The sequence below is a fragment of the Bos indicus x Bos taurus genome, chromosome 7 (assembly GCF_003369695.1).
Source record: "Bos indicus x Bos taurus breed Angus x Brahman F1 hybrid chromosome 7, Bos_hybrid_MaternalHap_v2.0, whole genome shotgun sequence".
Classification (NCBI taxonomy): domain Eukaryota; kingdom Metazoa; phylum Chordata; class Mammalia; order Artiodactyla; family Bovidae; genus Bos; species Bos indicus x Bos taurus.
Genome location: NC_040082.1, coordinates 64,859,676 through 64,873,830, shown reverse-complemented (window position 1 = coordinate 64,873,830; position 14,155 = coordinate 64,859,676). Strand labels below are relative to the sequence as shown.

Below are 14,155 nucleotides of genomic sequence, written 5' to 3'. Positions count from 1 at the left end.
TTGGTGAATAAAGACAGTTTTACTGCTCAAAAAAAAAAAAAAAGAGAGAGAGAGATACGACTTCACATCCACTGGAATAGTGATAATCAAAAGACAATAACAATACTGGGAGGACACAGAAAAACGGATACATTGTTGGTGGAGATATAAAATGGTATAGCCACTTTGGCCAGTTTCTTCAAAAAGTGAAAACATAACCTCACCATATGATCCACTGGTATTCTTGAGTTATCCTATTTCTATTCCCCACTCCCCAGTTCCTGGTAGCATGGTAGACCAACACCCCCAAATCATGCTGAAAACTAGCAGCCTAGTAGCCACCAGAGGAAGCTGTATCTCCTAGCTATAGCGTTGGATCTCCTCCAAAGCCCCATTCCCAGGTAACAGTCATTATCTAACATGTCTGTCAGATTACTGGAAAACTCCACCAGAAGTTTTGTCTTCACTGACCTAACTCAGAGCTCGCCCAGGGCAAAGGGCCTTTGTCAGAAACAATTAGCAGCTACTAAATAACATTACTGGAGAAGGCAATGGCAACCCACTTCAGTGTTCTTGCCTGGAGAATCCCAGGGACAGAGGAGCCTGGTAGGCTGCCGTCTATGGGGTCGCACAGAGACGGACATGACTGAAGCAACTTAGCAGCAGCAGCAAATAACATTATAGCCACCTGAGGGAGCTATAACAGGACAAACAACAAGCTGACCAAAATACTTAATTAAAAAGAGAGGCTGGGAGTGAGATGTCCATAAAAGATCTGCAAAGTTCCAACATATTACTGAGAATCATGAAGGGTACATGTCCAGCTGTGCACACACTAGGAAAGACCTGAGATTGTCCCTAAGCTCTCAAGTCTGGTGGAATTTAGGTTCTACACAAGCAAGAAGGGCTAAGTTGTAAACTTTCTGCCTAAACACTGAAGAAATGCCCCAACACAGAGAGAGAAGGAGCCCTCAGTAAATACCCAGTAAATATGGCTGAGAGATTTATTAGTTTCAAGAATTTAAGGAAATCTCTGTTCAAACATTAGCTGACCAGTAAGCTAACTGAGCAGAGATTTCAGTGGTCATACATGACAAACAATACAGACTTCACAAATTAGTTCAGGAAAATAACTAACAAACAGTTACAACTGAAAACCTTGAGACATAGGAAATTCTGATCTCCAGATTGCCACAATGTATTATTTTACATGTCCAGTTATCAACAAAAAATTACAAAATTTCCAAGAAAATTCCCCAAAAAAGGTGTGCAAAGAAAGATATATGGCCATTCATAAGGGGAAAAAGCAGTCAATAAGAAGCTTTGCCTGAAGAAGCCCAGATATAACCTGCAAGAAAAAGACTATTCAGTTCTTTTCAGTTCAGTCGCTCAGTCATGTTCGACTCTTTGTGACCCCATGAACTGCAGCATGCCAGGCCTCCCTGTCCGTCACCAACTCCCGGAGTTTACCCAAACTTATGTCCATCGAGTCGGTGATGCCATTCAACCATCTCATCCTCTGTCGTCCCCTTCTCCTGCCCTCAATCTTTCCCACCATCTGGATCTTTTCCAATGAGTCAGCTCTTCGCATCAGGTGGCCAAAGCATTGGAGTTTCAGCTTCAACATGAGCCCTACCAATGAACACCCAGGACTGATCTCCTTTAGGATGGACTGGTTGGATCTCCTTGCAGTCCAAGGGACTCTCAAGAGTCTTCTCCAACACCACAGTTCAAAAGCATCAATTCTTCTGTGCTCAGCTTTCTTTATAGTCCAACTCTCACATCCATACATGACCACTGGAAAAATCACAGCCTTGACTAGACGGACCTTTGTTGGCAAAATAATGTCTCTGCTTTTTAATATGCTGTCTAGGTTGGTTGTAACTTTCCTTCCAAGGAGTAAGCATCTTTTAATTTCATGGCTGCAATCACCATCTGCAGTGATTTTGGAGCCCCCAAAAATAAAGTCAGCCACTCTGTCCACTGTTTCCCCATCTACTTGCCATGAAGTGATGGGACTAGATGCCATGAAGTGATGGGACTGGATGCCATGATCTTAGTTTTCTGAATGTTGAGCTTTAAGCCAACTTTTTCACTCTCCTCTTTCACTTTTATCAAGAAGCTCTTTAGTTCTTCTTCACTTTCTGCCATAAGGGTGGTTTCATCAGCATATCTGAGGTTATTGATATTTCTCCCGGCAATCTTGATTCCAGCTTGTGCTTCTTCCAGTCCAGCATTTCTCATGATATACTCTGCATATAAGATAAATAAGCAGGGTAACAATATACAGCCTTGACGTACTCCTTTTCCTATTTGGAACTAGTCTGTTGTTCCATGTCCAGTTCTAACTGTTGCTTTCTGACCTGCATACAGGTTTCTCAAGAGGCAGGTTAGGTGGTCTGGTATTCCCATTTCCTTCAGAATTTTCCACAGTTTATTGTGATCCACACAGTCAAAGGCTTTGGCGTAGTCAATAAAGCAGAAATAGATGTTTTTCTGGAACTCTCTTGCTTTTTCAACGATCCAATGGATGCTGGCAATTTGTTCTCTGGTTCCTCTGCCTTTTCTAAAACCAGCTTGAACATCTGGAAGTTCATGGTTCATGTTGCTGAAGCCTGGCTTGGAGAATTTTGAGTGTTACTTTACTAGTGTGTGAGATGAGTACAATTGTGTGGTAGTTTGAGCATTCTTTGGCATTGCCTTTCTTTGGGATTGGAATGACAACTGACCTTTTCCAGTCCTTTGGCCACTGCTGAGTTTTCCAAATTTGTTGACATATTGAGTGCAGCACTTTCACAGCATCATCTTTTAGGATTTGGAATAGCTCAACTGGGATTCCATCACCTCCACTAGCTTTATTCGTAGTAATGCTTCCTAAGGCCTACTTGACTTCACATTCCAGGATGTCTGGCTCTAGGTCAGTGATCACACCATCATGATTATCTGGGTCATGAAGATCTTTTTTGTACAGTTCTTCTGTATATTCTTGGCACCTCTTCTTAATATCTTCTGCTTCTGTTAGGTCCATACCATTTCTGTCCTTTATTGAGCCCATCTTTGCATGAAATGCTCCCTTGATATCTCTAATTTTCTTGAAGAGATCTCTAGTCTTTCCCATTTTATTGTTTTCCTCCATTTCTTTGCACTGATCGCTAAGGAAGGCTTTCTTATCTCTCCTTGCTATTGTTTGGAACTCTGCATTCAAATGCGTATATCTTTCCTTGTCTCCTTTGCTTTTCACTTCTCTCCTTTTCACAGCTATTTGTAAGGCCTCCTCAGACAGCCATTTTACTTTTTTGCATTTATTTTTCTTGGACATGGTCTTGATCCCTGTCTCCTGTACAATGTCATGAACCTCTGTTCATGTCCATAGTTCATCAGATACTCTATCAGATTTAGTCCCTTAAATCTATTTCTCACTTCCACTGTATAATCATAAGGGTTTTGATTTAGGTCATACCTGAATGGTTTAGTGGTTTTCCCGACTTTCTTCAATATAAGTCTTAATCTGGCACTAAAGATCTCATGATCTGAGCCACAGTCAGCCCCAGGTCTTGTTTTTGCTGACTGTATACAGCTTCTCCATCTTTGGCTGCAAAGAATATATTCAATCTGATTTCGGTGTTGGCCATCTGGTGATGTCCATGTGTAGAGTCTTCTCTTGCATTGCTTAAATATGTTCAAGATAAAAGGAAACCATATCTAAAGAACTAAAGAAAAGTATCAACAGAATGTCTCACCAAATAAAGGATATCAATAAAGAGAAAGAAATGATTTAAAAAAACTAAGCAGAGTGGGAAAAAAACAGTATTAAGAAAGCAGAAAGGCAACCCCAAAGAGAAAATAATAGCAAACCATGTATCTGATAAGGATCTACTATCCAAAATATAGAAAATACAACTTGACAATAGAAAGACAAATAACCCAATTTAAAAATGAGCAGAGAACTTGAATAGACATTTCTTCAAAAATAAACAAATATAAACTTATTTTGCTTTAGATATGACATCAAAAGCAAAAGCAATCAAAGAAAGATGTTCAGTCATGTGCAACTCTGCAACTCTGTGGACTGTAGCCCACCGGGCTCCTCTGTCCATGGGATTTCCCAGGCAAGCATACTGGAGTGGGTTGCCATTTCCTTCTCCAGGAGACCTTTCCGACAACCCAGGGACTGAGCCCAGGTCTCTTGTGTCTTCTGCATTGGCAGACGAATTCTTTACCACTAGTGCCATCTGGGAAGCCCAGACAAATTGGACTCCATCGTATCTGGAGACAAAAATGCCTTTTCTGAATTTTTCATTTAAGTGGAATTTATACTTACGTGTTTTTTGCATTTGATTTTTTTCAACATGTTTTCAAGTTTCACTCATTCTGTAGGATGCATCAGCAATCTATTCCTTTTTGAGGCTGAATAAATCCCATTATTGGGTATACTTCATTTTGTTTATCCATTCATCAGCTAATATATATTTGTTTCTACTTTTCAGCTATTTTGAATAATGCTTATATGACATTCCTGGGCAGGTTTTTATGTGAACATATGCTATCAATTCTCTTGGATAGATAGCTAGGAGTAAAATTGCTGGGTCATATGCTAATTCTGTTTAACTTTTTGAGGAACTGCCAAGCTGTTTTCCATAGCAGCTGCACCATTTTACATTACCACCAGCAGTGTATAAAGGTTCCAGTTTCTCAAATTCCTTGCCAACATTCGCTCTTGTCTGTTTTTTAAATTACAGCCAGCCTAGTGAGTGTGAAATGGTACCTCACTGCGATTTTTGATATGCATTACCATAATGACTTGAGATATTGAGCATCATTTCATGTGCTATTAGCCATTTGTTTATCTTCTTTGGAGAAATGTCTACTAAGTCCTTTGCCTATTTTTAAACTGGGTTGTCTTTTTATGTTGAATTGTGTTTTATATAATCTAGAAACTAGTTGCTTATCATATTTGATTTTCAAATATTTTCTCCCATCTGTGAACTGTCTTTTTACTTTCTTGATGGTGTCCTTCAATGCACAAAAGGTTTTAATTTTGATGGAGTCCAATTTGTCTATTTTGATTACTTTTGCTTTTGAGGTCATATCTAAAGAACTATTGCCTAACACATGGCCACAAAGATTACCACCTATGTTTTCTTCTGAGTTTTATAGTTCTGGTGCTTACATTTAGGTCATTAATCCATTTAGAGTTATTTTTTGTATATGATATGAATTATCACATTTTGGATTCAAACAGTGAGTTTGATTCTCCTTTATTTTGTAGTGAAATCTCCCACAATGCATAGAACTCCTATTACAATGATAATAATTCTGTTCTATTAGCTCTATGTGCTTGAAATTTTTTGATTCATTTTATTAGTTTCAAGATCATTTACATTTTTACTCCATTTTGATTCTATTAAGCCATTTTTGTTTTAGTGAACTATAGGTGAATCAAAATATTGTGTCAATTTCAGATGTACAGCAAAGTGATTCAGTTATATACACATTATTTTTCAGATTATTTTCCATTACAGGTATTATAAGATATTAACTATACTTCCCTGTGCTATAAAGTAAATCCTTGCTGCTTATGTATCCAACATGTAGTAGTTTGTATCTGTTAATCCTATACTCCCAGTTTAGCCCTCCCATTTCCCCTTTGGTAACTGTAAGTCTGTTTCCTATGTCTGTGAATCTGCTTCTGTTTTGTATATAGATTCATTACTATTATTTTTTAGATTCCACATTTAAGTGATATATTTATCTTTCTCTGTCTGATTTAACTTAGTCTGATATTCACTAGGTCCATCCGTGCTGCTGCAAATGGTGATGTTTCACTCTTTTCCGTGGCTTAGTAATATTCATATGTGTATCAATGACATCTTAATTGTCTGTTAAGCCCTTGGGTTGTTTCCCTATGTGCCTGAATTTAAACACCTAAGTTCAAAATTCTTACTTTAATTTTACTGGTGTCTCCCATTATTCAAGAAATGTTTTGAGTCTACTACAGGCAAGACACTATAAGGATAGAGATAACTATATCTGACTCCCTATCAGCGCTGTTTATTGAGCACTTAAAATATACCTGACACAGTGCTAAACACTACATAGCTATTACCTAATTTGATCTTTACAAAAAAATCTGTGAGGTACTGTAGCATTATTTTACAGATGAGGAAACTGAGGCTCAGAAAGGTTAGATAATTTTCCTGGGGCCACAGAGTAATGGGACCTTTCATTATGTAACTGTGAGCTACACAAGTTGTGTGGTTATCTCCAGATAAGCCACTAGGTAAAAACCTAGCATAGTCTGATTCCAAAGACTGTGTGCTGTTAAATATTACATTATACTGCCTCCCCTTTGGGCAAGGAATCCATTTGGGCAAGGAAATTACAATCTGAGTCCTAGATGCCATTACAACAAAGTTGCAACAGGAGATGCACTGAGACAGACTATTAGAAATTAAGGTATCTGAAAAAGCTTAGGCTATATAGATGTTATGCCTAATATCACTTACTATGTCTAACTTTACAGAAAGTAGAGTTCATGTTGGGAACAAAGTATGTCCATAAAAACCTGCTGAAATAAACAGTAACTAAACAATGTTAAAAGGCAACACTAAAAATCAAAACAGTTGATCTTCTTTCCTTTCTTGATTTAAAAGACAAGGCTCTTTACTCCTCAGCCACTTTCTCTCCTTTTTTTCCCTAAAGGCATCCACATTCTCTTGCCATTCCCCTGGCTTAGTTTCCAATTCCTACTTCCAGACCTCCCATCATCTGGGCTGGCTTGACTTTCGATGTCTTAATATATTTTCACTAATAAAAGACACCAGAGTTGACTGCTGATTTTTCTATACCTCCTTAGCATCTCAGAGTTGGTCTGCTTTATACTTACAATTATTGTGTGTTCAATATGTTTTTTGGTTCTGTGACTGAATTATAAGGTAGTAATTCCCCCAACCTTCTTTCCATTTTCACAATGTTGATATTGTACAGAAAAATAATTTTAACAACTTTCATAAAAACAGAACAATGTTTAAAAGGCACTTACAATTCATGGTTTTCCTATAGTTTGGGTTACTTTGAAGCACTTACATTATTATTGTGAAGATATTCAATTGCTCGAAGAATCTGGAAGAGGTATTTTCTAAGTCGTTTACTCTCTAATCCGTGACAATAATGTTGTAACTCATCTAAAACTGTGTGGTCAATAAATTCAAACACCAAATGAATTTTCTTTTTCTGTCTAAAAACTTCAATCAGATTGACCAGGTTTTCATGACGAAATTGCTATCAACAAAAGAAATGGATTTTTAATAAGTATCTCATGCACCATAATTTGTACATATAAGACTCATATAATTTTAAAAAGAGGAAAATTCTGTTTCTTTTGCACCATGCATTTCAATAAAAATTTGTTGATTTACTTACATTCCTATTTTTTTAAATGTTTATTTATTTCATAGTTAATATATATAGAACAAAGGGAGATATATTGCTTTACTTTAAGTTGACATTTGGTTGCTTACTAAAATAATTCAGAGTTAACATGCTGAAATGTAACTTTGTATTCTGCTAAGAGATATTGTCCTATCCTTTAAATTGGCTGTGATTAAAAGGTCCTTATGATTTCAAATGAGCATGAATTCCAGTGCCACTGAGCATGTAATCCGAATTTATAGAAATTAATTGCTGTTTGGTCCTGAATGCTAAAGAGTAAAATGTAAGTTCCAGGTGGAGGTTATAAATTCATCACACTGTAACAAAAAGATATAAAAATATCTAGAAACTTTTCAGATATGTGAAATACCAATGTATATCCATAGGAAATTTATATAAATATACAATTATCTGTGGGTACATTTTAGCTCATTGTAAGATTCTATTAAGCAATGAAACATGTTTTTACATTGGTAAGCACTCACTGAAGATAATTTCAAAATGTCAATAATGGAATATATCAGCTTAGAAAACTAAAAGAGGTTTAACATTTTATGCTGCTTATTCTATTTTTTAACACACTGACTTAATTACAATCAATTTTCAAATTGACTGTAATTTCAATTACCAAAAATATTTATTCATTTGGTTAAAAATTAAGGGGTATATTTTCAATGTTGGATTCATCAAAAAGTTAACTTGTATGAAAAACGTTTGCCTTTATTCCAATGGCACAATATCAATTTTTCTAGTTATCTGTATTAATATACAAACTAAAGTCCTCAAAACATGACTAACAGAAAAACATGCCAAAATATAATGCCAGATTCCTTTCCTATTTTTGCTCCAATTTCCTTGGTTGGTGGGGTACCAGAGTGCTATAGCAACATGCTGGTAGTAGCGAAAAAAAAAAGACTGCCTTTGGATACTACAATATAATCCTTCAACTATGGAAAATTAATGTTTTCTTGTCCAGTTGTAATTTTAAAGGCTAAAGCAGAGAAGAGTGAGTACAAGTTAATAAGCATTAAGGAACATCCATCCAGGGGTACTGGAGAAGGAAATGGCAACCCATTCCACTATTCTTGCCTAGAGAATCCCGTGGACAGAGGAGCCTGGTGGGCTGCTGTCTATGGGGTCGCACAGAGTCGGACATGACTGAAGCGACTTAGCAGCAGCAGCAGCATCTAGGGATAAGGGATCAGTGACTTCCTCAGATAAACCTTGAAACCCCCAGAAATACTCCACTGTCCTTTTTCAGGTTATTTTTGTTTTCTTTTGTAAATGGAAAACTTTTCTACAGATATTCCCACTAATTACTCTAACTTATTTAATGAAATTCTAGCAGATAAAAATTTAGTTCTAATTAAGTCATTATGGCAGTTGTTTTTAGACTAAGAATGTTAACTAATCCAAGAAATGTCTCTTGTGGAATTAGATTTGATTAAACTAAAAATTCTACAAGAAATAAACCAATGGGAAAAAAAGTTAGGGTATCTCAAAATAGCTTGAATAGTTATAATAGTAAATTGTCAAATTCATCTCTGTGTTCTTGCCACATATCAGTTATTTTTACAAAACAATCAAGAAGGAAAAAAAAATCTGCTTAAATGCAACAAAGCTAAAAAAAAAAGAGCAAAAGATATTGCCTGGGAAAAGGTCTCCTAATCAGATTTCACTTATGGTGCACAAAGTTGCCTTCCAGTATTATTATGTTTTAGGTCATCTGGATAAGGACATGTATCTCTGACAAAATCATAACATCTCTACTGACTTTAACTTCCCTTTTCATTGTCTAGATATAGAGCAGTTCCAACAATCCACAGATGCCTAATATATTTCTTCTATTTAGAAAGCAAATTGATCCATCATATCTAATACAGACTTACAAAGCAAGAAGAGAATATTACTTTTGTATCAGATAAAAATGAACGAGAAGCTGTTTTTTTCATCACGTATAAAATATCTAGACTATGAACCTTAAAGCATCTAAATCCCAATAAACAAAATACATATGTGTATGTATATATATATATATATATATATTTTTTTTTTTTTTAAATCACTAGTTTTGTACCCAATCCCCTAGGAATGTTAATGCTCCTTTCTTTACACTTCTTTAAGTCTTTCCCTTGGGTGGACCTATCATACCTACGTGAAATTCTACCTTGTCCCCTGATCTCTCCTCATATTGTTCCCCATGTCTAAAAGCCTACTGGTCATCTTTACTGATTTCCTGTCACCTTGAATTCAACATTTCTAAAACTGAACTAGTTCCCAAACCATGTCTCTTTTGAGTCTCTGATATTTCCATCAATAGTAGCAATCACGGAACCTCAAAGATACCTTTGATTCCTCCTCTTTGTTGCCTTCTACACTTTCATGTCTTCTTTAGTAATATATTACTACTTTCCATTCAATTGTTGCATTCTAGCATGGTCCCTCACATTTAACAGGATTCTTGAATTAAGGCCACAACACATCTCCCTATTTTTAATTTCTCAGTCCTCCAATCTATTCTAAAAAATAATGCTAGATTAATATTAACCATTTCTTTACTCTGAATTCAAAATCTCTCAGAAAAATCAAGTTTTGATTTCTCAGCCTAAAAGACTTTAAAACCTACCTCCAATTTACTTCTCTAATCTCACTGCTTTCCACTTCTGTATAAGAAACTCTACAGGCAAATGCTCTTTGTTCACTCTGCTCTGCTCTTTGTCCTTTGTCTTGCTTTAGGCTCTCTGAGCTTAAGCTGTTCCCCTAACCTGGGAAACAGTAGTCTCTTCCTCTTTCTTAAATCCTACGTACCCTTTAAAGCCCAATTCAAGTTCCATCTTCTCCAAGAAATCTTCCCTATCTAGTAGGACTTTGTGTTAATCACTGGCTTTTATTGTGAATCACTTAAAATTCACTGTTATTTTTATATGCCCTCTTGTCTTTCTGATTAAATAATAAAAGTTCTGAAGAGCAGGTACTGTCTCTTACCTCATTATAGTCAAAACATCTGGCACAAACACAGAAATTTTTATTAAGTGTTATCAAACTAAATAATCGAATAATTCTTTCACATTTGGCAGTCTCTGTTACATTATACACAAGCACTTTTATCTAGTATCACTGTACACAATAAGGTAAGCTATCACCCTTGTTTTTCTATTCCAAATACCTATGTTAACTCAAGTATTTGTTATATAAGTTTTTATTTCATAACAATCTCTTTTTTGACTTACGGAGAGCAATTAAGGTAAAAGAAGCAAACCTTTAGAAACTTTATTTCCCTCATTGCAATTTTGTTGACAGACTTTTCTGGTTTTTCATAAAATATCTTAATGGCCACTATCTGCCCAGTATCCTTATGTTTACACTTCATGACTGTTCCATAACTTCCCTCTCCCACTTTTCCAAGGGTTTCATACATCTCCATTTTGAAGCCCGGTTTTTTCTTTATGGAAAGAAAGGATGGGGTGGGGGGGGAGAAGATTAAACATTCATACCTTTATTTATTCAAGGTGGATAATGCAATATCACAATAAACTAATACTTTAAATTACAGAAAAGGGTAAACTAGGAATCTTTTCCACGAGTCCTGTTTGTCTCTGGGAATTCTGCCAGTTCGGCAGCAAGGTGTCCTTATGTGGCTTCGGCCACCACCAGAACTTAGGGGAACTTCCTACTGTCTCCATCATTCCCACCAAGATTTAAGATGCTCTCACTACATGTCACCTATTCATCATGGGTAGGGTCCCCACACGTCTCGTCAAGCCCCATCAAATCTAAGTTTTCCGCAAAGCTGCAGTCACCAACAGATCAGGCCCCGGGACCCAAGAAAACCTTGGTCCCGCCCGCTCCTCAAACCAGGAGTCTTAGGGTCCCAGACCAGTGCCGCGCCCCTTTCCCCACCGTCGACCTCGTCCGGGCAGCCACCGCTGCCTCAGCCCATTCTGTGATCCTGCCAGCCTGGCTCAGTGCAGTCGCAGCGACTTCCACCCTACCTGGCTTGCTAGCTCCCCATTGCCTACTACCATAGCAACGGTGCAGCAGGTCACTAGCTTGGGGTCTACTGCGCAAGACCGGAAAACCGGCCAGGCCCGACCTGGAAGGGAAAATGGGAACGCGCGGACACAAGTTCCTGTGGGGGCTAACTGGAAACTTCCCTGCGGGTGGAGGTCGGTAATACGAGCAGCTGTCGATCAAACTGGGGCCACTACATAAGGTTGGTTCTGAGCCGCGACAGGGGAGGATCATATTTTGGCAAAAGCTCGAGAGACTGCAAATCCTCTAGGGAAGGGGAACCGGGGTGGAAGTTTATCCGACCTGCATCTTAGACGCCCGTAAGCCCGAGAACACTTGCTGCTTGTGCTGGATCCTAAAAGGATGCTTGGTGTCACAGGTTGAGACTTCTTGTAAAACGAGACTTCCAAGGAAGTCTTGTAAAATTATAGTTTTCTAAGTTACCTAGTTATCTTAATGTTACATAATCTGTGTTTGAGCTCAGCTGTCGACATTCATCCTTAAAACAGGGATAAGACGATTCATAAGAACATTTCTTGAACACCTCTTATATGCTTAAAATTTTTTTCTTGAACTCATAGTAATCCTCTTTTATAAAAATTCCCTTTCTACACGTCAAAACTCGTAAAAGGCCCTCTTTGGAAAAACAAATAATTCAAAGGGCTCCACCACAAAATAGAGTGACATATAAGGCACCCCACCTCCCGAAATCTTAATTGCCTAAGAACTAGACATGGGGTTCGGATCGAGTGACAGCCTCCAATGAATAAAAGGAATATCACTGGAAGTGCCCAGGCAGTGCTGTTTTCGTTATGGCTTTCATTTTCCTGTTAAAAAAAAAAGAAGAAGAAAAGCGTAAGAGGCCAGATCTCACTTTGCTTATGAATAAGAGAAAGTGTCATTATTATCCAATAAATTCTAGTCCAGTTGGTCTTACCCCAACATGCACATTAAAATCACACCTAGAGAGCTAGTTAAAAGGCCCCACCCCCAGAGATCCTGATTTAAATGAGTTAGGATAAAGAAATTGGTATTTTAAAACATTCCTAAGTGTTTCTATGTTGCGACAGCTTATATTGAGACACGGAGGGGAAAGAAAGGTGGTCATGGTTTTTGCTTATCACGATAAAAATATTCAAAATTGTCTTTCCTTTTGAAAAGTTATTCAACTATGTTATATTTTCTATGAATATTATAGTAAATCTTATACTGAACTCAGACTTGTAAAGCACACTTATTAAATATTTGTTGTTGACTTATTATGTTGTCAAAGATCAAAGCATGAATCAGTCCCTGCTCTCAGTGAGCTCACAATCTAGAGCAACTGAGTCTATACTATAAAATTATAGCCTTAAAACTATCCTTTCTACAACTAGGTTATGACAGGGTTGGTAACCAGGACAACGTATGATTCTTGCTTATACAATAAAGCTCTCAGACTTTAATGAAACTTACTTGGTTTGATCGAAAGCATTACTTCATTCTGGAAAACCATGACCTGTAGATTTCCAAAACAATTATAATTGCTAAACAAATGACATGACAGATTTTTTTTTTTTAATTTAGCATTTCACTATAGGTAACCCTAACAGTATGTCTCCATCCTTAGCTATAGGGAGGCTAAGAATTGCTATGGCAGGAAGGCAAAAAAATGAAAATAAGAAAATCACTTTTTGACTTACAGAATTACATTTGTCAGTGGGTATCTATCAAGTATTAGATCTGGCTAACTTGATCACCAAGGCAGTTAATAAAAGCAAGAGAAAGAATTCAGAGATTGAAGAAAGAGAGGTACCAGAAAAGTAGGGGAAATTAACCTTTTCTAGTTCAATGAAAGTATGCCCAACGCCATATTCCTAATTCTGTCTTCCTGTAACAACTTGGGTTGAGGAATCACCCAAATGGACTTAAAGAGCTCAGGATTCAGCCCGAAAACGTCTTTAAGAACAGAATTGGAGGTGATAGAGGAAGGGAACTCAATGACTAGAAATAATGTCAGAACTCCAACGGCCAATATCTCCGAGCCCCGGTGGGGGACATTTCAGGCCATTAACTTACTAGTGTTGAAAATCTGAAATAAGTTACTCAGGCTAGATACACAACCCCTATTCACGTCTGCATGATCTCTCCCCCACATGTGAGTCAAACTTTTAGGTTTGACAACCAGTCATCTACACTCTCTTTATACACACTATGATCAAACCCGCGCATTTCTTGACAAATACAACGGTACCCCACTGTAGACAAATCCAAGGACTCTGACACAAAGCCTCAAATAAGAGCAGACTCATAAAGGAAAAACAAAATTCCGTTTACAATCCTGTGGGGATTGTAAACAAACATTAAACAATCTGCACATCGTTCTTTCATCTCTGCCCAGCATTGCCAACCCTGGAAACCCCGCAATGTTCATACTGTAATATCTGGTGGCCCTAAGGAAGCATTTCAGGGGATTTCGCTTTGTATGGGCCTCAGCATTCAGCTGAGGAAAACGGACATCCCTTCACTTTTCCTCAGGTGCCAGATTTGATAAGCCATTGAGCCAACCAGAGGGGAGTTTTAAATCCAAATTATTTGGGGCTTTAGAGATTTAAGAAGCAAAACAAACTACTGCTTCCGACACAATCTCATCAATAGCTGTTCGTAGAACAAAATGGAGAAAAAACATAAAAGTGCATACCAGCCCTCAGCCTGTAAATTTAACTACCGGGCTGAAAGACTTGGCCGAAAGTTA

The 14,155-nt window shown here is 37.5% G+C and overlaps 1 protein-coding gene and 1 long non-coding RNA gene across 2 annotated transcripts in view; both read right to left on the bottom strand.

Annotated features, from left to right (window-relative positions):
• CDKL3 (cyclin dependent kinase like 3) overlaps positions 1-11,605 on the bottom strand; it is a 32,968-nt gene extending 21,363 nt beyond the window's left edge. The window contains exons 1-2 of the mRNA XM_027546490.1: positions 10,670-11,605; positions 7,066-7,260 (exon numbers count right to left, since the gene is read on the bottom strand). Coding sequence (XP_027402291.1) covers positions 7,066-7,260; positions 10,670-10,834 — 360 coding nt within the window. The 5' untranslated portion in view covers positions 10,835-11,605. The remainder of the gene's footprint in view (positions 1-7,065; positions 7,261-10,669) is intronic.
• Positions 11,606-11,971: 366 nt separating this feature from the next.
• Positions 11,972-12,919, bottom strand: LOC113895365. Its single transcript, XR_003511821.1, has 2 exons — positions 12,877-12,919; positions 11,972-12,248 (listed from the first exon to the last, which is right to left on the bottom strand). It is a non-coding gene; the product is annotated as an uncharacterized LOC113895365 (long non-coding RNA).
• Between the last annotated feature and the right edge of the window lie 1,236 nt (positions 12,920-14,155).